This window comes from Arachis hypogaea, chromosome 11 (assembly GCF_003086295.3).
Source record: "Arachis hypogaea cultivar Tifrunner chromosome 11, arahy.Tifrunner.gnm2.J5K5, whole genome shotgun sequence".
Taxonomy (NCBI): domain Eukaryota; kingdom Viridiplantae; phylum Streptophyta; class Magnoliopsida; order Fabales; family Fabaceae; genus Arachis; species Arachis hypogaea.
The window spans coordinates 16,173,981-16,195,176 of NC_092046.1; the positions used below are offsets into that span (position 1 = coordinate 16,173,981).

At 33.3% G+C, this 21,196-nt stretch overlaps 1 protein-coding gene across 4 annotated transcripts; it reads right to left on the minus strand.

The window, feature by feature from the left end:
• Nucleotides 1-4,243: 4,243 nt before the first annotated feature.
• LOC112720401 (uncharacterized) lies at nucleotides 4,244-7,774 on the minus strand. Of its 4 annotated transcripts, none has more exons than XM_025771339.3 (4): nucleotides 7,410-7,774; nucleotides 6,180-6,266; nucleotides 5,544-5,575; nucleotides 4,244-5,461 (listed from the first exon to the last, which is right to left on the minus strand). In XM_025771339.3, the coding sequence occupies exon 4, from the start codon at nucleotides 5,453-5,455 to the stop codon at nucleotides 4,496-4,498; it is 960 nt and encodes a 319-aa protein (XP_025627124.1). In that variant the 5' UTR covers nucleotides 5,456-5,461; nucleotides 5,544-5,575; nucleotides 6,180-6,266; nucleotides 7,410-7,774; the 3' UTR covers nucleotides 4,244-4,495. The 4 variants fall into 4 exon arrangements, with proteins under 4 accessions (XP_025627124.1, XP_025627127.1, XP_025627125.1 ...); XM_025771342.3 differs by having other exon boundaries at nucleotides 5,544-5,572; nucleotides 7,410-7,728; XM_025771340.3 differs by lacking the exon at nucleotides 6,180-6,266 and having other exon boundaries at nucleotides 7,410-7,734.
• Between the last annotated feature and the right edge of the window lie 13,422 nt (nucleotides 7,775-21,196).

A 21,196-nucleotide genomic window follows, 5' to 3' on the forward strand; every position in this document is an offset into this window, starting at 1 on the left:
TCACATTCCTCTCCAGTTCTAAAAATCATGGCATGCACTAAGATAACATCTCGTCGTTTATCAATGACACCACCTGAGGTTGGAACTTCTAGGGCTAACGCCAAGGGGAAGAAGCCCATGACTGAGGAAGAACTTTCATTGTCTCCTCCTCCTCGTTCCTCATCACGTCCACAAGGACGTTCAGCACCCTCGAGTAAAGCACCCAAAGGTAACCGTCGACCTTTTCTCAACTCTGTGAAAGAACCTGAAAATTCAAATTCTGTAGGATTCAAATCACATTTTGGTAACCTTCCACATTCTCACTATGATTTTCTCTGTTTTTCATTTAGTATGAACTATAAATTTCATAGAGCTACTGTTTCTAAAAGACCTTTGTGTTCAATATATGTGGCTGACTTAAAGGCTTTAGCTAAAAAGGGGATAAACTTTGTTGAAAACATCATTTATCTGGATTGAAAAAATTTATTTGAAATTTGAAAATCAGTCTATCCTAATTTAGTTAGAGAATTTTATGTCAATATGTACTATCATGAGTAATTTGTTCACTCTTATGTTAAAGGCCGTGAAATTCATTTAAATAAAGAATTCATTAGTGAAGCCCTAGACTACTATGATGTTAGTGTTAATGCCTACATCACTGGTAAATGAGACAATGATTTAGGTATTTCATACAAGGATATTTTAGCCAACATTTGTGAGAACATTTTTCTCATGGATGGTGTTACTCCTAACCATCGAGTCCTAAGTCCTGTCAAAGCCCAGTTACACCGCATTATTACCCACATTCTCTTACCCCAAAGCGGTTCATATCAACGCGTTACTCTATATGACACATTAGTTCTCTATACCATCATCAACAAAACTGAAATTTCTTTTGCTTATTTGATGATGCACTATATATATGATTGTATCAAAAGTGAAAAAATGTTTCATTACCATATGACATGTTTTTGACTTATTTCTTTGAACACTTTAGTGTTGATCTAAATAATGAGATCCAAGAGAATATAATTTTATCTCTTAAAGGCGGTGGTGCAGTCAAACAGACAAAGAAAACAGGGACAAAGGCTGCGAGAGATACGGTTACGAAAGAAGAAGATAAAAGTATTCCTCCTCCATCTGTTGTTGGTACATCAACTTCTAATAAATACTTGGTCAATGAAATTGTGAAAGATGTTCTACAGGAGTTTGTGAACTTGACCAAGCACATGATTAACTCTAGCCAACAAGTTAGGAGACTTGCAATTCAAAATGAAAACTCTTTAAGAAAGTCCCAAAGCAGAGTTGAAGTACTTCTCAAGTACGTTGAATCATTGGAAGATGACCAAATGATGTCTGAGAAAGAAGAAGAAGATATATTGAGAACCAAGGATGAGGAATCTAATGTCTAGCTCCTTGTCAAATGATGCTGATGATGTTAATTCTGAAAAACTATTGTCTGAAGTTTCCATTATATTACTTTCATACTTTCTTGTTTGTTTTGAATAACTGTAATAGTTACTTGTAGGTTTTTAACTTGAATTTATACACTTTTTTATGCCTAACAAAACTTTTGTGTAGGAAATACTACTCCTCCTTGATAATAAAAGGGGAGTGAGTAAAATGAATTGTTAGGATGTTTAATTAATGAACAATTAGTACTGCCGTTTTAGCATGAATTATTTGTGAATTATTTGGTACTAATTGGTTGAGGCTGCTGTTTTGAAAATATTGAATTATTGCAGCTCTAATTGTGAAATTTAATGCTCTGATTTTGAAATTTGATTAAAATACTTTTGATCATTATTCTGATTGATATTTGCTTTATGATTGGTTGATGCTGAATGATTATTTTTGAGAACTAAAAAGTTTATAACATTTTCTGACAAACAAGCTATTGGGCTGGTTCAAAAGAGATGGCTATTGAATTGTTTTGGATAATTAACTTTATCTATAAGTATATTTTTTGCATGGAAATTACTTGAATAATTATTGCAAGTTAAGAAAAAGCTCACATTCAGGGGAGCTTTCAAAATGAAAGAAAGGGAGAGTTCAACTTGAAGATTGAATCATCAAAGGGAAGTTCATCAAACTCTTCTCATTTCTTTTATTTACAAATTTATTTTATAATGTTTGTTATCAAGGGGAGATTGTTGAGTTTAAAAAAATAATAAATTAAGTGATGATGACTAAATCTTATTATTGGATTAAAAACTCAATTATGTATGCGATTAGTTTGTTTATTATGCAGAAGATTATTGGAATCAAATAAGGCCTAATAACAAGCTAACAAAGTTTTAAAATGGTTCAGGCCCATAAGTACCCATTTACCAACTAATGGCCCAAGGAATTGTTGAATATTACTATCCAAAAAGAAAAGAAGCAACACATTTCCATTTGAAGCAAACTTGTGACCGAACTCATTTTCTCTCCTTTCTCTCCTTTCTCTTCTCTCATCCACATGAAACACTCCAAAAGGAAAGCAAGAAAAAAGAAGTCTGATTAAGGTTCAAATCAAAAAAGAAAAAAGGGATTACCAAATTTAAGCAAGTCAAAATCTAAGATTCAGAAAGCTAAGATCAATTCAAGAGGTAAATCAAAAAATCTTTTTCAACTTGGTGCTTCATTGATAACTTATTGAAGGCTATTCTTCCTCAAGCATCGAACTGAAAAATTGAAGAAAGTAGAGGCTATGAAGCTCTGCTACATATCAAGGATCAAGAATCAAATTTGGAGCTAAAGTTTTGATATACGACTGAGATCCTTGATGAAGATTGAAAAGGGATGAAAGAGAAGTAGCAAGGTTTGTTTGCATGTTGCCTTTAATCATTGCTACTATCTTCTGCCCTAGTGTTGTTGCTGTAATATTTGGGAAAGAAGGAAGTCAAAAGTTTATGCCAAGTTTCAAGCTTGGAAAACTTTACTTCTCTATTAAAGGGGTAAACGACCAGAGATTGATTTAAAGATTGAGCACACTGTTTGGGTTCTCATATCTTACAAGCTATTCCTTTCTTCTTCTTCAGAGATTTACATTGAATTTTCTCTTCTTCGATGTTCGTCTTTTCTTTGTTTCTTCTCAATGAAAAAAGGCATTAAGTAAGGAATCAGTAAAAACCATTGGAAGAAAAGGCAAAGAGAGATATAAGAAAACCCAGAAAATTATAGCAAAGCTTTTTTGTACGTTTTTCAGTTTTGTACACATGATCCTGAGGGGATTCCTTTGCTAAGTTGGGTGAGCACTTAGTGGTTGAAAATTTAGAGAATGAACCTAGTCAAATCTAACTTGGATAGAAGCTAGGTTTGTTCCAGATAGGATTGGGTTTAATCCTAGAAAAATTGGTGTTTATAATCTTTGTGAAAGATAATGAAAATTTTTCTATAGTTGTGGAAAAGATTGGATATAGGTCACATTGCACATGATGGCCGAACCAGGATACATGGATGTGTGATTTTCTTTTCTCTACTCTTCTTCTATTTCATTTCACTAAGAGATAAAACAAAAGTGTCTCCTACATTGCATATTTCTCAGAAGTCACAATTATTCGAAAGTAACTTGTTACTCTGTTTCTGAACGCTTCGTAAAGAGACAAAATAAAATCGTCTCCTGAATTTTATCTTACAGATGCATTAGCAACTAAGTTCCAATTCCAGTCAGAAGCAAAAAGCTAAAAGGATTGAAGAAAGAAGACTATAGATTTAACCCTTCTTCTATAGGCCATTCACAAACCTTCAAATAATTAAAAAATTGTATTTTTTAACTAAATTTTTTTCAACTCAAATTTGTTCACCTATTTTAAAAAAATAAAAATTAGATTAATCTAAAAATATTAAATTTTAAACATTATTATTAATTAAAAATAAATGATTTTTCATAGTTGATTCCAACAACACAGACCAACAACAAAAAACAAACATAAACTATCAAGAACTAATTTGTTGAGTGATTTAATAAAATAGCAAGTTAAAAAAAAAAACTAGTTAACAGTAAATTATAACAATTAATTCATATTATTAAAATAGAACAAAATTATATCACTTTTTACTAGTGTCATGATTGACACAACTTCACTTAAAATATTTTCGGGTGAGGCATTACAAATTACCACTTTATATCTCGTTAATAATTTGGTTAAGACAGAGTACTTAACTCATTTTGTAGCTTTATTATATCATATTTTTTTAGTAAAATAGTTAATATTCCTTTTGCATCAATTGCACAAATTTTGCTCTTCCGCTCGCACGCTCCGTTTTCTAACATCAAATGGGGTCTAAAACCAACTTGCATATCTGCTTTTGATATTTTGGTTTCATACAAAACACGACGCTCCTTACCCGCCCTAGCGGCTACACAAAATCCTTTTTGCACAATGAAACGAGTTCTACACCTTGAGTAGAAGACAGAGGAAAATCCATATATCAATCTATTATATGTAAATGCTATCTACATTACATTCTAATTACTATCAAAAATTTTTCACTCATTGCCCAGCCACACCCTTCAGCATCACCATAAAAGCTATGCAATCTTCGTTCTCTTGCATGCACTCATGTCATCTTCATTTTCCACAGCCATACAGTTATTTAATTTATCAAGATTCCAAGAAACTCGTTTCCTTCCTTTGCAGACACGATTCATCATATTCACACCTAAATCAACACGCTTCTCTTCCTCCCCACCCACTCCACCCATCCTAAACTTCACTTTTCCTCTTCCCTGTGCCAAAACAATCCTGGTATCTTTCTCTTCTTTCCCATTAATCCCATTGATCTGTGATTCGCTTTTATTTTCTTCCAAATTACCACTGAAATGTTCTGCTCCAAGCGAATGTTCCCAGAGTTTCTCACCGAATTTCCTCTCCTTAACCGAAACCTTACGACAATTCTTGTACAACCTTTCCTCGGGAAACTCTGGCAGCCATCTTGGAATATGAAAACCTTGACCTTTTGTTTTATTAGAACATGAGGAGCTAGAATCAGTGATTGATTCTAACTTTGGAATTCCTGAGACATTTTTGTGTAGAATTGGTTTGGAAAATGGTACTTCGTTAGAGTACTTTACAAAGTTCATAATCTCTTTCAAAGCTCCAGACCTTAGTAAGTCATTCTTGTGCATCTCTGAGCCACTGGGAAACCCTTGAACAGAGTACAGATCATGAATGCCATTGATGAGGTCAAATAGATTAGCTTCAGTCCGATTGGAAGTGTTGGCGAAAGAGGCAGCTGTTCTTGCTGTTGCTTCGAGATACTTCATAGCAACATTGGTGAAGTTTTCAAGAGTACCCTGTGTAGATTTTTTATATCCAACTGACTGACAGATCTGAGCAACTGCAGTTCTGGCTATAGCAAATGAGAACTGAGATGGGGTCTCCACTAATACAACATCTTTTTCTTTTAGGTCTCTCTTCCGTTTGCTTTTAGCCCTTTGGGATAGTTTTAATTTGCTTTTTGCAGTGTTGCTGCTTTGCACAGGCTTCATGAGGAACTAATAAAGAGAGAAAAGCAATAAGAAATAGAGAACAATGAACCCTATACAAAAGCCAGGGTTTAGGATTTATTCCTGGTACCAAATATCTGCACAGAAGCTCCTTTCCTCCTGCTACACAATAGAAGTTATTACAAATCAAAATTAATCATTTCTATACAAATATTATATTTTCACAATGCATGGAAGGTTTGTAGTTTGGTATATATGCACTTAACCTATCAACAATGTAAAACAAAAGACCAATGACATTGAATGTAATATGCCAATAGCCAATAAAAGTGATGGACAAACAAAATATAGAGAGATGCGGAGAGCAATGGTTGCAGGTTTAAGGTACGCCATACTACTCTTATTCCTCACTATTCCTAATCATTTCTCATTTGTTATTCCTCACTGTTCCTCATCATTCCCATTTGTTTATAATATCACAGTTTTAAGGTACACCATACTATTTGCATTCCAACATTCATTTGAAAACAGAAAAGAAAGCTCTCAACAAATAACAGAAAACTTTTTAGTGGTGATAAAAATAAAGGTCTGCTATTGTAGAGGCATGGATGTGGGAGTTAACAAAGCTTGTTGCACCCAATAAAATGCGGCCTTGTTTCTAAGGTTAAAGAATTGAAAAAAGATGAGAAAGAAGTTTCTACTTGCAAAATCATCTTTTTTTTTTTTAAAGAGTCTTTGTTTTGCATGATTGCATCATCATTAGTACCTGTGCTATAAGTCCCTCTCTTCAATCATATACTTGAGTTTGTAACCAAGGATGAATATGATTTTGTCTAAGAATTTTGTTTCTAGGCTGAAATAATGACATTAAACACAATTCTGTAGGGTTAAGATCACAAATAGTTGCCACAGGGTAAAAGAGAACACAATAATGTTGCAAAAGATTGAAGGGATGATAGGAAATATTCAAATTTTCAAATAAAAAAAGATAAGAGACTTTGGAATATAAACATTTTGAATAAGTATAGGGAGCCAATGGCCTAAGCGTACAATGTGTACAATAGAGGTTTAGGAAGTATTAGAGATATGACCATTAGTGTTACATTGTCCTGTCAGGTTACGCTTTTGGAATGAGTGGTTTCATGATATGGTATTAGAGATGAATTGTGTACACATTGTATGCTTAGGCCATTGGCTCCCTAGCAGTACTCAAACATTTTTGTACCAATAACATTGTTTTTCTGTTATATTATTATATAATAAACCTTTGCATCCAGTGGCTTCTCTGATGTGGATCTTGCTCTTTTTTTTCCTTTTTTGCAACACAAAGAATCCGAAACTTAAATTTTATAGAAGGAAAAGTGCTAGAAAACAGAGAAACATACAAAGTCAAATGTTAAATTGCTTTAAAGAAGAAGAAAGAAAGAAAGTAATTCCACAAGAGTAGCATTATAACTTCTAAGTAGAACATCAAGAAGGGGAATTAATGAAAAAACAAATTGTAACATCTCAAATTAAAAAGGTCTCTAACCACTTACAGTGTTTGGTACCAACTTATTAAGAAACTCAAGAAGAGAGCAATCTTATGCAGTGGTTCTCTTCAGGGTTGAAGAAAAGATAACAAAGCAAACTATGAACCAATTTCCTAAGAAAAGCAGCAATAGAACATGAATATTTACTTGAATCAGTAACATCAGGCCCTAACTTGCACTGGATCATGATAATATTTACTTGCAATGCAGTTGGATTAGAAAACGTTACAGAACATAACAAGAAGATGAGAAAGACAATTCAATTGGATTAGATGTATCCAGTATTGATCATTGAGCAAATTTATCAAGGCACACAAAACAAACACAATAAGCACAGAAACAAATAGACCCAAAATGGAAAACAAACACAGCCAAATCAACTCCTAATAACACATAAACACGAACGAAAGTTCTGTCAATTATATATGGCACGGAAGACAAATATTAGAGAGGAAAAGAATTACAATGTGATTGTTGTAAAGTAATAGCGGCGACTCGGCGACCCAAGGGCTTCACTGCTGTTTGAATAAAGTACAAAATGGGGTTGCTCCGGGTGGACGGTGGTGGTGAAGCTGAGAGTGTTGCGCGGCGGAGAACACAACTTCTATGACAACAGCGGCGGCAGCAACGTCATCGGCGACGACAATACCTGCCTCTAATCCCTTCCTCTTGAGGAATTTGTGCTTATTTTGGAAGAAGAGGGACCTTTGGGGTTATGCAAAACCCAACTTTTTTTTTTTTTTTGGGGGTGGGGGATGGGGAAGTTGGGTTTGGCGAAAGCATGTTTTCGTTCCAAGGAAACAATTTAATTTTAATACCTTGTAAATATGAAATAGTTTTACGTGTATTTTTTATATTTATGGTATAAAACAAGATTTTCTAAAGTTTGTAATATTAGTAAAATAATAAAATAATATTTTAATTATTTTTAAATATGTAATATTTATTATTTATGAGTTTTATTATTTTAATTTAAAAATTACTTATGGTATAAATTAACGTATTTTTTTTAAGTGATTGTATAACTTTAAAAAAGTCAGATATTTATTATATATATGGTCATCCAAAATAATAGAATAAAATATTTTATAGTACATCAAAATTAAACTCTTTAACTTAATATCTATTATTTCATTTAATTACATATTTATTATATCTATATTATTCAATTATTTTAATACTAATTACGGAATAAATAAAAAAATAATCTTTAATTTAATTTTTAAACTTTACAAAAGTGACTCATATTAATCTCTAAGATAATTTTTAACACGCAAACATTAATAAAACATTGACCTGAACAGTTAGATACCACACTGAAACTTGTAATATGGTGCAATTTTGATTTGGCTTTCAAATAGTCCAAAATATACTAAGGACAGTTAGATATCACTTGATTTGGAAGGAAAATTTTTAATAAATATCACTTGTGAAGTTGTTTTTGGATTATTTAAGTACAAAAACCAAAATAACGTCGTTATATAGAATTATAACATATTGTGGCAATCACTTATTCACGTGAGCATTCATTTAACGTTTATGTGTCACAGGGACTAACATAAGTCATATTCGCTAAATTTTAAAACTAAATAAAGGCAATCGAAATTTTATGGATTAAATTGAGTTTCGCGTAAAAATTTAAAGATCAAATTAAATATTATCTTAATAAAAAATAAGATAACTTTGAGTATTTTAGACAATTTATTATTATTTTTAAATATTATTATATTATTAATATAATGAGATAAGAAAAAAATTAGTGCACAACTTCCATTCTTGAATTATTATTCACTATATTAATCCATAAAAAATATTTTTTGCTATTTACAAAACTTGAATTTCAAAATCTTTTAAAATAATTATTAATAAGTGTCACTTCTCATCTAACTAATTATATTTTTATTAAACTAATAGAGACATTATTATATATTGATACACTTTTATATATATATATATATATATATATATATATATATATATATATATATATATATATATATATATATATATATATATATATATATATATGTATTATTTCAATATGATTATACTAAGATTGTTATGATTTTTAAAAAATATTATTAAAATTAAAATAACATTTTTTATTGTTAAATAACGCTTTTTTAAAATGTGTTTCTTAAAAAAAATATTATTAAAATATTAAAAAAATATATAACTTTAATTTTAACAATACTTACATCGTTACTGTAATCATCCTAATTTAGTTCTATTAAAATTTATATATATAATATAATATAATATGAGGTAAACGATAATTAAATTAAGAACAAGTGAAGATTTATGATTTATAAATTTAGGAATTAATTTGATTATTTAAATGTAAAAGCTATTTTAACAAGTGTTGAGAATTTTAAAGGCTAAATTAATAGTTGAGTAGTATATAAATTAATATTAATATATTATAAATATAAAAATTACTATCATTTAATCATATTTAAGATAAAAAGAAATCAACTCTAATATTTTATTTCTTAGTAAATGAATTTTTTTTGCATTAGTTAATAAAATATTTCTCACATTATTTGAGGAGAAAAACCTCAAAACCTATTCATCATTATTATTCTGAGTAAGTGGATTATTACTATTTATTGTCAGAATTATTTAACCAAAAAAAATTATTTATTTTAGTATATTACCTTTAGAAAATTCTATAATTAATATCTCAAATAGAGTTTCTAGTTTTCTCTACTAAGAAACACAAAAATAAATTCCAAAATCATAAATTCTCGTAAACCCAAAAAAGATGTATTATGTTAGTGAAAGAAGAAAGCCAGAAAAAAAAAAGAGATTGATCAAGAAAAAATATTTGAGAATAAAAAAAATAAAATTTTCTTAAGATATATAAGCGTTGACTTTATAATTTCATTTTGCAGCTCAACTTTATTTTTATCATTAAAAAAATCTCTAATAAAATAATTAGAGAGAGACTAAACTACTAATAGAGTACAACACTCATAGAAAAGTACTTAAGAGTTCAATTTTAACTAAATGTAAAAATAGATCAAATTCTTATTTATTCTAAAAAAATTATATATTATTTGTTGAAAAGTCATCTTGTATTTTATTTTTTGAGTAAAGTTTACCCAAATTTTAAGATAATAAAACTAATAGTCCATTACTCAAATTTTTCGGTCAAGGACATGTGCATAAAGAACTGTCTCTAATCAAGTGAAAATTAATGCCCTAATTAATCTTTATGGTGAATGTGATTATTTTAAAATTTTACAAGTTTAATTCTAAATTTTTTATTTTCTTAAAGTTTTTGTGTGTTTTGGTAGTGTTTTATTTTTATTTCAGAAATAAAAATACAATAAAAATGAAATTATATAATTTTAACAGCAAAAGCAATAAAATCAGAACTCGAAAACAATAAATTTATTTTGCTATAACTAGTTGAAATTTAATTATATAACTAGTTGAAATTTAATTTGATGCTGTCATAAATCAAAACCTAAAACTCTGATACTATGAAAAGGTATCAGAAACTCTATAGATCTGAGAAGAGAAGGTAAGAATAGAAAGGAGAGAGATGAAGGCGGAGAGAAAATGTAATAAAAAAATGTGTGAGAGTTCATTAGTTCTGATTTATTACAAAAAGGGAGCTAGATCCTTATATTTATAGTAGTAACTAGGGAGAGAATTTTTTAACAAACTAACAACCCTTCTAATAGAATTGCCAGATCAGTATAAGTAACTCCCTACTAACTCAATTGAGCTAGAAACTAACTCCTAATTTTTAGCAATTCTATCAGTCAACAACGACTTCTTCTCTACTTACTCTAACATTCTCTCTTAAACTGAGCTTAGGTTATTCAATCAATCTCACTTTGGTTCTGAACCTTAGGAAAGCATCATGACTTACAGGCTTTGTTAGTGCATGAGCAATTTGATCCTATGATGGAATGTAAATTACGAATGCCTTTCTATCTACAACTCGATTTCGAACAAAATGAAGATCAATCTCAAAGTGTTTTGAGCGGTGGTGTAAAATTAAATTCTGTCTCATAAAGATTATGCTTTGATTGTCACAGAACAAGGTTGGAGATGGTCCAGCTGGAATGTGCATTTCACGAAAAATTTTTTGCAGCCATATGGTATCAGTCATGGCATCAGCAAGGACTCTAAATTCAGCCTCTGCACTTGATCTGGCTATTGCTGCTTGTTTCCTACTCGACCAGCTTATGAGATTCACTCTAAAGAATAGACAGTAGCCTGAAGTTGATCTTCTATCTACTAGGTGTAACATCCTAACTTTTTGAATCAAGTCATTTTTTTAATAACTAATTAATTAATTAAAATGGTAATGATTTAAGATTTGAATTTAAAATTTAAACATATGAAAGCATTAGTGGTAGTAAATCTCTAACCGACAGTAAACAACCTTTTAAAACATAGTTATAACTAATTCTACATTTATTAGATTTGAATGATATTTTGTTATATAAAAAGATAAGAATACTAGCTCTATTCCTTAAGTTCAGTATAAAATTAAATTCAAATTAAATTAGGTAGATAAATCGGTTACAAGTTCAGAGTAGAAAATCGCGCTCTTATCAGTCAGCCTGATATACTAACAATATTTCAAAAATATCTCAAGCTGTGGTTATTCGATTGACTTCATTTAGGATTCGTTTTAAAGCTAATTCAATTCTCTATAAATTTGTCTCTAATAGCTAATTCCAAATTCCAAATGTAAAAAAAGTTATAGGACTCACAAAGTGACGATTCAGATTGAAGATTTCACCTAAATGCCTCCTAACATAATCTGCACATACCTGAGAGCTATTTGATCCTTCCTTTCTCATTCTATTCTCTTTTTCTATACAAAAAATTCTAGTATACACAAAGTCTAGCCATGAAACAAGTCTCTCTTCACTAACAAACCGCATCTATTTGCATCGGAATACCTAACGGAACTTCACTCAAGGTAGGGGTTTTATGCTAATTTTTATGTCATATATAGATGTTAGCATTAGATGTCATGATAATGTCTCTTTCCTTCATACGCATTATGCATTATAATAAAAATCTTATGTGCATAAAGAACTGAGGAAATAATCCTTCGGTAAGGAAAGATGACCTCCAAAGACAAGATAATCGAGATGATCCTTTGATAAGGGAAGGTGATCGGCAAACTTTTGGGAACCTTCGGTAAGGGAAGGAGACTCCCATCAATTTTATATAATAAGATATCTTTGTTGATATAACTCTTTTCTTGTGTATATCTAAATAACCTTAATTGTAAATTGAACTGAGGGAATTATCCTCCGGTAAGGGAAGGTGACCCCCAAAGACAAGATATCGATATGATCCTTCGGTAAGGGAAGGTGATCGTCAAAACGTTTGGAATAAGAACTTTCGGTAAGGAAAGGGGACTCCCACCTTTTATACCGGTTTAAGCTCAATACCTTCTATAAAAGCTACAAGAAAAAGTAATGAAAAGTACAATGAAAAGTGTGATCATGATTGTTCTTCTTTTATCTTTTTTTTTTATTTATGATTATGTTTATTATTGCATTCAAAGATCCTTCTTTTTTTCAAAGTTCCTTTTTGTATGATGTATGATATTGTTTAAGATCTTTATTTCATTCAGATCTATTCTGTTTGACTTATCTATGGTAATGTTACTATTCTTCTCTTATTTATTATTTATTTTGTCTTGCTTTATGGCCTATGAGAACATCATACCAAGGTTTATGAGTTACCTTTATATGTTTTAACGCTATAGCCATTTTGTATGCATTACACATGTCATAACATAAGTAAATGAGAAGCATCTAAAAGTCACACCACTCCGACTAATCAAGACTTTTGAAAATAATAATTGAACAACATTGCATCATCACTGTTTTTATTTTAAAACTCGGAGTGGCTGGGGATGGATACGATGACACCATATAGATAAACTACTGAGAAACTTTTGTTTCTCACCCCTCTCTCCGTACCATCTTCAGAAACGATGCAGTACGAAGTAATACAGTTGAGGTGAAAAGACAGGTGTACTAGTGGGAGCAAGCCATCGAGGACGTAGATACAAAACATTAAACATTTACCTTAAGAAGAAAGAATATGCGATTGTTTTAGCCATAGTTAAACAAATTAAGAGAATTAGGATTTTTTATGTGTCTTATTTTATCCTTATTGACTGATTGCAATGTAACTATTATATTTCCTTTTTTATTTGGTATGAGTAAAGCTTGTCATTGTTGTACCTTCATAGTTTAGTACACTGATTTTTCATGTTAGTATTTTCAAATCCACTTATATTTTTCAACTAGTAACTATTCTAATAAAAACTAATTATTCAACATTTTTATCTATAAATTATTTTATATAAATATTTCACATTTGTTTTAAAAGAAAAATTTCACAAGGTTTTGAATATCAGCTATTAAATATAATCCAAATAAAGCTTAACTCAATTTAAAAGTATTAGGGTGTTACACTAGGTCTGTTACCCAATTCGAGATACAAAAGGCTAAGATTCTGAACTCCTAGATTTTATGTATTTCAAGACCAAAGTCAATTGTCCCAACCAAGTAGCGCAGTATTCTTTTTACTTCCTTCCAATGTTGTTCCATGGGAGCATGCATAAATTGAGATACCTTTTTCACTTAGAATATGATATCAGACCTAGTAATGGTGGCATATTGTAATCCACCCACTATAGACCTGTATAGAAAATGTTTGTCGAAGGCAGCACCCGAGTTGTCAAGCTTCAGAGTACCAGCCATTAATGTTGCAATGGGTTGAGAATCAAGCATCACTACAAGAAAAACGTTGAGTACCATCGAATTTACCAGTAGATTGAATTTGACGGTATAAACAGTGCCAAAAAATTTTTACAGGCGGATTATTTCGTTCGACGCTAATTGCTGGCAAAATTTGCATCAAATTTTGTAATTAATGCGACAAAAATAAGAGGTTGTTATCGTCGGAATTTTTGGATGGTAACTTTGGCACCATATTATGTTTTGTGGCGTCCAATTACCGTCAGATTATTCCGCTGGCAAATCTGACGGTATGCTTTTTTTTTTTTGCACAATTACCACACAATTAGTAGTCAAATTAATTTTTTTTACAAAATTAAGGTGCAAATTTAAAATTATCATAAATCAACCAATGATTTTATTAAATATCAAGGGTCTGAATATAATAAAAAGTCAAAGAAAAAATACAATGAAATAGACATAAAATAAATTAAATCCTTAAAACTCTATGGATCTCGGTAATTGTCATCGTCGTTGTCGTCATCGTCGTCGTCTTCCCCCTACTGAAGCGGCGGACTAGGTGTTGATGTCGGTGCCCCACTAGCAGCGCTGCCTCCAACACGCATCTGGTCATTGTATACCGCCATCTGGTCTTGCAAAAGCTCTAGCCGCTCCAGTTTTTTCCGTCAGTTCTGACCTAATGGCAACGGTGTCTCTCACGCGTGCAAGAAGCTAGTTGTACCTTTGTTCAGACTGCTGAGCTTGTTGGTAAAGCTCCTATGTGAGCTTCTGCACCTTCTCCTTCAAGTCGACAACTTTCTTGGAATCGGCAGGGTTGGTGGTAGAGGCAGAGGTATATGAAGCTGCCAATGTAGAGGTGCGGAGGCCGCTAGCGAATAATGACCCATAGATGCGATTCTTGTAGGGTTTAGTGGCGGTCTCACGCCAAATTCCATCAGGATCTACGACTGAGGCATCGGAGTCGAGGGCATTCCTACTAAGATGAAATTGCTAGGTCGCAACCTCCACTCTCTGCATGTAGTCCTCTTGTGTAACGCACATTGTGATTAGGATGACAGTTAATTAGCTTTAAATCAAATACATTTTAAACTTAGAATTAATTGAAACTCACATAATGACGCGAATATTGTAGAGATGACCAAAATAAAAAATTCCCTTTCTCTTATCCCAAAAAAAAAGATGACCATATCCATTGGGTTTTGCATAACCCCATGGGCCCTTGTTCTTCCAACAACCGAAAGCAAATCCCTAAGCACAAATTCTTCAAGAGAAAGGTATTGTCTTTCTCTCTAAAATTTGCCTTCCGTGCCATATATAATTGGTAGAACAACTGTGTGTATTTATGTGCAATGGCGGATCCAAGGGGGTCTAAGGTGGCCATGGTCCCCCATTAAAAAAAAAAGGTAGTATTATTAGTTTATTATTATTATATAATTAATATATATTAATTATAGATTAAATATATTTTAATATATTACACACTAAAAAAAATACATGTTAGTAATTTAATATGTATAAATTATAATGTGTATTATAATATATTAGTAGCAAATAAAAAATAAATTTAAAAAACAATAAAAGCTTATAAATATATAAATAATTGAAAAATTATTGAAATATATAGGTTTTGATTAATGTAAAAAATTAACAACTATAAAAAAATTTTTATTTTGACTTTTTTTATGACAACAATAACAATTGAATATATTTTTTAAACAATAAAAATTATTAAAATAAAATAAAAAAATAAATTTTTAGCAGATTATATGATTATATATGTTGAAAAAGAGAATGTTTTAAAATTTATTTCAGATAGTAAATTGATCATTTTAGTTATATGAAATATCAAAGAACAAATTTAAAAATACTAAAAACTTAAAAGTATGTAGTTGAATATTGATTTTTATATAATATAATTATTAATTTTAATCTATATACTATAAATTATATTTTATTGACTTTTTGTTATATTATATGTTAATTTGTTTTATATTTAATTTAGCCCCTCTTATAAAATTTATGGATCCACCACTATTTATGTGTTATTAGGAGTTTAGTTGGCTTTGTTTCTTTTCCATTTCGGATCTATTTGTTGATGTGTTTATTGTGTTTGTTTTCTGTGTCTTCGTAAATTTTCTCAAAGATGCATACATCTAATCCGATTGAATTGTCCTTCTCATCTTTTTGTAAGTTTTGTAACCTTTTTCTAATCCAACTGTATTGCAAGTAAATATTATCATCATCCCGTGGTAGTTAGGTCTCGATGCTACTACTTCAAGTAAATATTCATGTTCTATTTGCTACTTTTTTTTCTTAGACAATGGTTCATAGGTTGCTTTGTTATCTTTTCTTCAATCCTGAAGAGAGTCACTGCATAAGATTGCTTCTTTTCTTGAGTTTCTTGTTAAGTTGATGCGAAGGTTTATTATGAAATAATATAAAGTCAGAAATACACAGTCTCTTCTTTTTTTTTTCTTTTTGTTTTGGGGTTTTAAATAGAAAGCTATATATGCTAAGATTTTGTTACTTTTTCTTTTTAGCATCTTACTTAAATAAAATGATTGGTCAACAAAATTACTAAGATGTTTTGATTCTAGTTTAGTTATATGCCAAATCTTATATAAATCGAATCAGTTAAGTTCGATTTGTCAATTTACACAATTACCTAAACTTGATTTATGCTCAAAAGCTCAAAATACATAAATTAATTTTAGCTACCTCGATTTAATAGTTCAAGAGAGAGTGTTTCTTTTGAAAATCTAAAATTTTTGATAAAAAAAACCCGAATGAGATAAATTCAATTTTAACGGACTAATTCAATATATTAAGTGTAGTATGCATAAATCGACGCAGGTTAATTCGATTCAGTTTTATATTGCTTATTTAAAGTTTGATTTTATATCATTTTAATGAAAAACAAAGAACATATTAATACATATTGGGTTGGATTGATTTAGATTGAAAAAATGATATATTTAAAATGATATATTTACACGTTTTGAACTTTTGAGCATAAATTGAATTTAATTAATTTGATTTATGTATAAATTGATAAATCGAGCTTAATCAATTTGATGTACATAGATTCAATTAAGACAAGTCAAATTAAAATAAAAACATTTGTGTAATTTTATTAGCTAATATTTTATTAAAATAAATTATCTTTTTTACTATTTTTTGTTAGAAAATTGGTAAAACCATCTTTTAAAATATTTAAAATCAATTTTATTCCAACAGTAACTTTTTTATTGTCGTTTCTGTTTCTCTTATTTATGGCCGTGTTTACTCTCTTCTTCTCACTTTAAAAAATAGAAATTATGGTTTTGAAAATTGAATTGGACTATAGGATTTAATTGATTTTCAAAAGATTTTAAATTAGTCATGTTAGTCTCTATCACTTTTATTGTTAACAGTGTCATTTTGATTTGATCTAATTTCATAAATTTATTATGTTAATAGTCAATTGGACTCTTAAAAATGTATTGTGTTGTCACTTAACGTGCCACATTAACAAATTTTAACACTATCAACAAAAAAAAAGACACAAAAACTAACATAGACTAATTTAAAATTTTTAAAAGATAAATTTAATTAAAAAATATTCCGAAGACTAAATTAAAAAATAGGGCAAAAAACCCAAATAAACCAAGGAGACTTCGAAATTACCTAAATCCGTCAAATCAAAAATCTTCACCTGTATCCACCAGGACCAATTATTATGTAATTCGAATCAATAAGATTCGAATTATGCTCTCAAGTAATTCGAATTGATTTCATTCGAATTATGTGCATGCAACGAGTTAAAGTAATTCGAATCAATATGATTCGAATTACTATGAAGGTAACAACATAAGGTAATTCGAAACAATTTGTCTCGAAATATACATAAAGAATTCGAGTCTAATTAATTCGAATTACTAGGTTAGCTTGTGTTTCAACATAATTCGAAACAAATTGTTTCGAATTATAAGTAAGGAATTCGAGTTTAGTTATTTCGAATTACTAGGTTAGGTTGTGATAATTCGAAACAAATTGTTTCGAATTATATATATATATATAGCACGAACCAGGGCTATATATATATGCTGTGAACTCATGATGCTATGAACAAAGTGGGGAGATGGCTAGTGAGGAGAGTTTCCTAGTGTTGGTACATTATAGAGGGTCGATTAAGAGAAAAACTCGATCCGGCGTGAAGTTCACTGATAAGGATCCACTATGTATTATCGTGACGCCAACAACCACCTACGATGCTCTTGTTAGCTGTGTGCTGGATAAGCTTGGTCTCGAAGGAGTTAAAAGGGTCAAGAAGTTTTTCTACCGCATTCCAACAGCGGTGCTCCATGACACCGTGAAGTTTGATTGTTCCACAATCGGCAGTAACGAGGACTTGCAGGTTATGTTTCTTTGTCGTAGGCAGTTTCCCGAGGTAAGGACACCAGAGTTGTTGGCTAAGTTGGTTGATGTGGTATCTAGCTCGGGTGGTTCAAACCGGAATGCGAATACTATAGCCGCGGTTGCCGGGTCGAGCTCGAGACTTGCTGTTGCTTCGTCCTCTGCTCCTGTGTATGAGCCGCCGATGCAGCCTGTTGCGTCCCCTTCGTTTGCCGTCGATCTGGGCGGGAATGTTGGAGATGAGGTTCGGCATGGGGAACATATTCCCACCGAGGTACATTGTCCCACACCGGTTGGTGTTGGTGATGGTTTGTTTGATGATCCAGATGACGATGACGTGGAGCCGGATTTGATCGCTGATGAAAGCGGCGATGATGTTGGAACTACTGTTCCGAGAAGGGCTACAGGTGGATCTAGTTCTGGCACACAGCAGTATCCACCCCATTTTTCCTCGTTGGACCTGGATGCCATGCGGCAGGACGAAAATGCTCTGCTGCCCTCAGGATTTGGCGCTAGAGATACCGAGGGGTCTGCCGGTGTGAACGAGTTTCAGGTTGGCCAACAATTTCAGGATAAAGATGAGGCGCTGTTCAATGTGAAGACGTACAGTATCCGCCGAGGGGTCCAGTACAAGGTCGTTGAGTCTGACTATCGCAGGTATGTGGGAAAGTGTTCTGAGTTTGGGAATGGGTGCACATGGCTCATTCGGATGAGTCTCCGACAGCGGAAGGGTATCTGGGAAGTGAAGCGATACAACGGTCCGCATACATGTCTCGCCAGCTCCATCTCCAGCGACCATAGGAGTCTGGACTACCATGTGATATCCACCTTCATTATGCCGATGGTTAGGGCTGATGCAGCTGTGAACATCAAGGTGCTTCAAAATGCCACGGCCGCACAATTTGGGTTCAGGCCAACGTACAGGAGGGTATGGATGGCGAAGCAGAAGGCCGTTGCCGTCATATATGGGGACTGGGACGAGTCGTACAACGAGCTCCCTAGGTGGGTTTTAGGAGTTCAGCTGACGATGCTTGGCACTGTAGCCGTCCTCAAGACTTGCCCTGTTCGAGTTGGGGGACAGGTTGACGAGTCTCAGGTTTATTTTCATAGGCTGTTCTGGACTTTCCCCCCTTGTATCCAGACATTCCGTCATTGCAAGCCTTTGGTGAGTATTGATGGGACCCATCTATATGGGAAGTATGGGGGAACACTGCTAGTCGCCATTGCACAGGACGGAAACTCGAACATCCTCTCCGTGGCATTTGCACTAGTCGAGGGTGAGAATGCTGAGTCATGGTCTTTCTTTCTTTCCCACCTCCGTGAGCACGTGACACCTCAGCCGGGTCTGTTAGTTATTTCAGATAGGCATAATGGCATCAAGGCAGCACTCGAGGCTCCGGATGGGGGATGGCTACCCCCAACTGCGTACCGGGCGTTCTGCATTCGACACGTTGCATCGAATTTTGCATTGACGTTCAAGGGAAAAGATGCCCGGAGGCTTCTTGTTAACGCCGCATATGCGAAGACTAAAGTGGAGTTCGACTACTGGTTTGACATTCTGCGCTCTGAGAATCCGGCAATGTGTGACTGGGCGAACCGAATCGAGTATTCGTTGTGGACACAGTACTGTGATGAGGGTCGGAGATTCGGGCACATGACGACCAATATTTCTGAATGTGTCAACTCAATCCTGAAGGGGGTAAGAAACCTCCCTGTTTGCTCGCTGGTGAAGGCCACATACGGAAGGCTAGCTGAGCTATTTGTCCGTAAGGGAAGGGAGGCCGAGGCTCAGATGGGTACTGGACAACAATTCAGTCAATACCTAGTAAAGTGTATCGAGGCCAACCTGAAGACAGCCAGGTGCTTCACGGTGACTGTTTACGACAGGGATAACTCGGAATACACCGTTGCTGAGACGACTCCGACAGGTTCATTCTCCCTTGGTACGTACAGAGTCTCATTAGGGTCTAAGACTTGTGATTGTGGATACTTCCAAGCACTTCACTTTCCCTGTCCGCACGCACTGGCATGCTGTGCTTATTCACGACTTACATGGCAGCCCTACGTCCACGAGGTCTATCGCCTGAGTTCCGTTTTCGGTGTCTATCAGATGGGATTTACACCACCCATTCCAGAGGGTTTCTGGCCACCTTATGCAGGGCCAACCGTTATACCGGATCCGAATATGAGGCGTGCGCGGGAGGGTCGTCCTAGATCCACAAGAATCCGCACCAACATGGATGAAGCAGATCCGAACCGGCCAAAGAGATGTGGCCTCTGCAGGCAGCCAGGTCACACCAGGCGTAGTTGTCCACAAGGCGCAGGCCCCAGCGGGACTGCTGGAAATCAATAAGAGATTTGTTAATCTATTAGCACTTGTCTTCTACTTCAGTTAGCAACCATTGTGGTCCATTGTACTAAGTTGTTTCCTATTAGTAATGAAACTTGTTATTCATACCAAATATTTCTGCTGAATATGTTTTAAATGATTGAAATTAGTATCTAAAACAAACAACATAACATCAAACTATATATCATAACAGAAAAGTAGAAGACATCATAGTAAATGACATAACAAAACAACAAAGTACATACCATAACATCAAATAACATAACTACAACGTACATACCATAACAATGATAACCAACCAATAAGGTACACAATATAAATATAACAACATGACATACACCACTATCCATAAATCATCTAAATAGGTGCGATCCAGTGCCGCAACGGCGTGGCACCCGTGTCCGGAAACTCCTCCGTATAAGTGGCTCCTCATCCTCAATAGACTCGTCGCTGTCATCCGGAACTGGCTGTCTCAGGGTCACAGGCGCAGCATGCACGGGTCTGGATGATGACGGGCCGGCAACTGAATGTGACCCAATAGTCTGGGCCGATGCTGGGGTCCCACCCATGGCAAAAGGATGCGGGGGAGCTACCGTGGCAGGCTCGTTCAGATCTACATCCAGGGGTGCCTGTGTCCCTGTCGTCTGAACCCGTCCGGCTGCAGCCTCATCCTCCTGCATGATGGTCCGGATATCATCAAGGAAATGCGGTCCACCAAACTCGGCCACAATGCCATCACTAGCAAGCAAGTCTC

Excerpts from the sequence above, each read along its gene's own strand:
- LOC112720401 (XM_025771339.3), bottom strand. The coding sequence starts at position 5,455 with ATGAAGCCTGTGCAAAGCAGCAACACTGCAAAAAGCAAATTAAAACTA.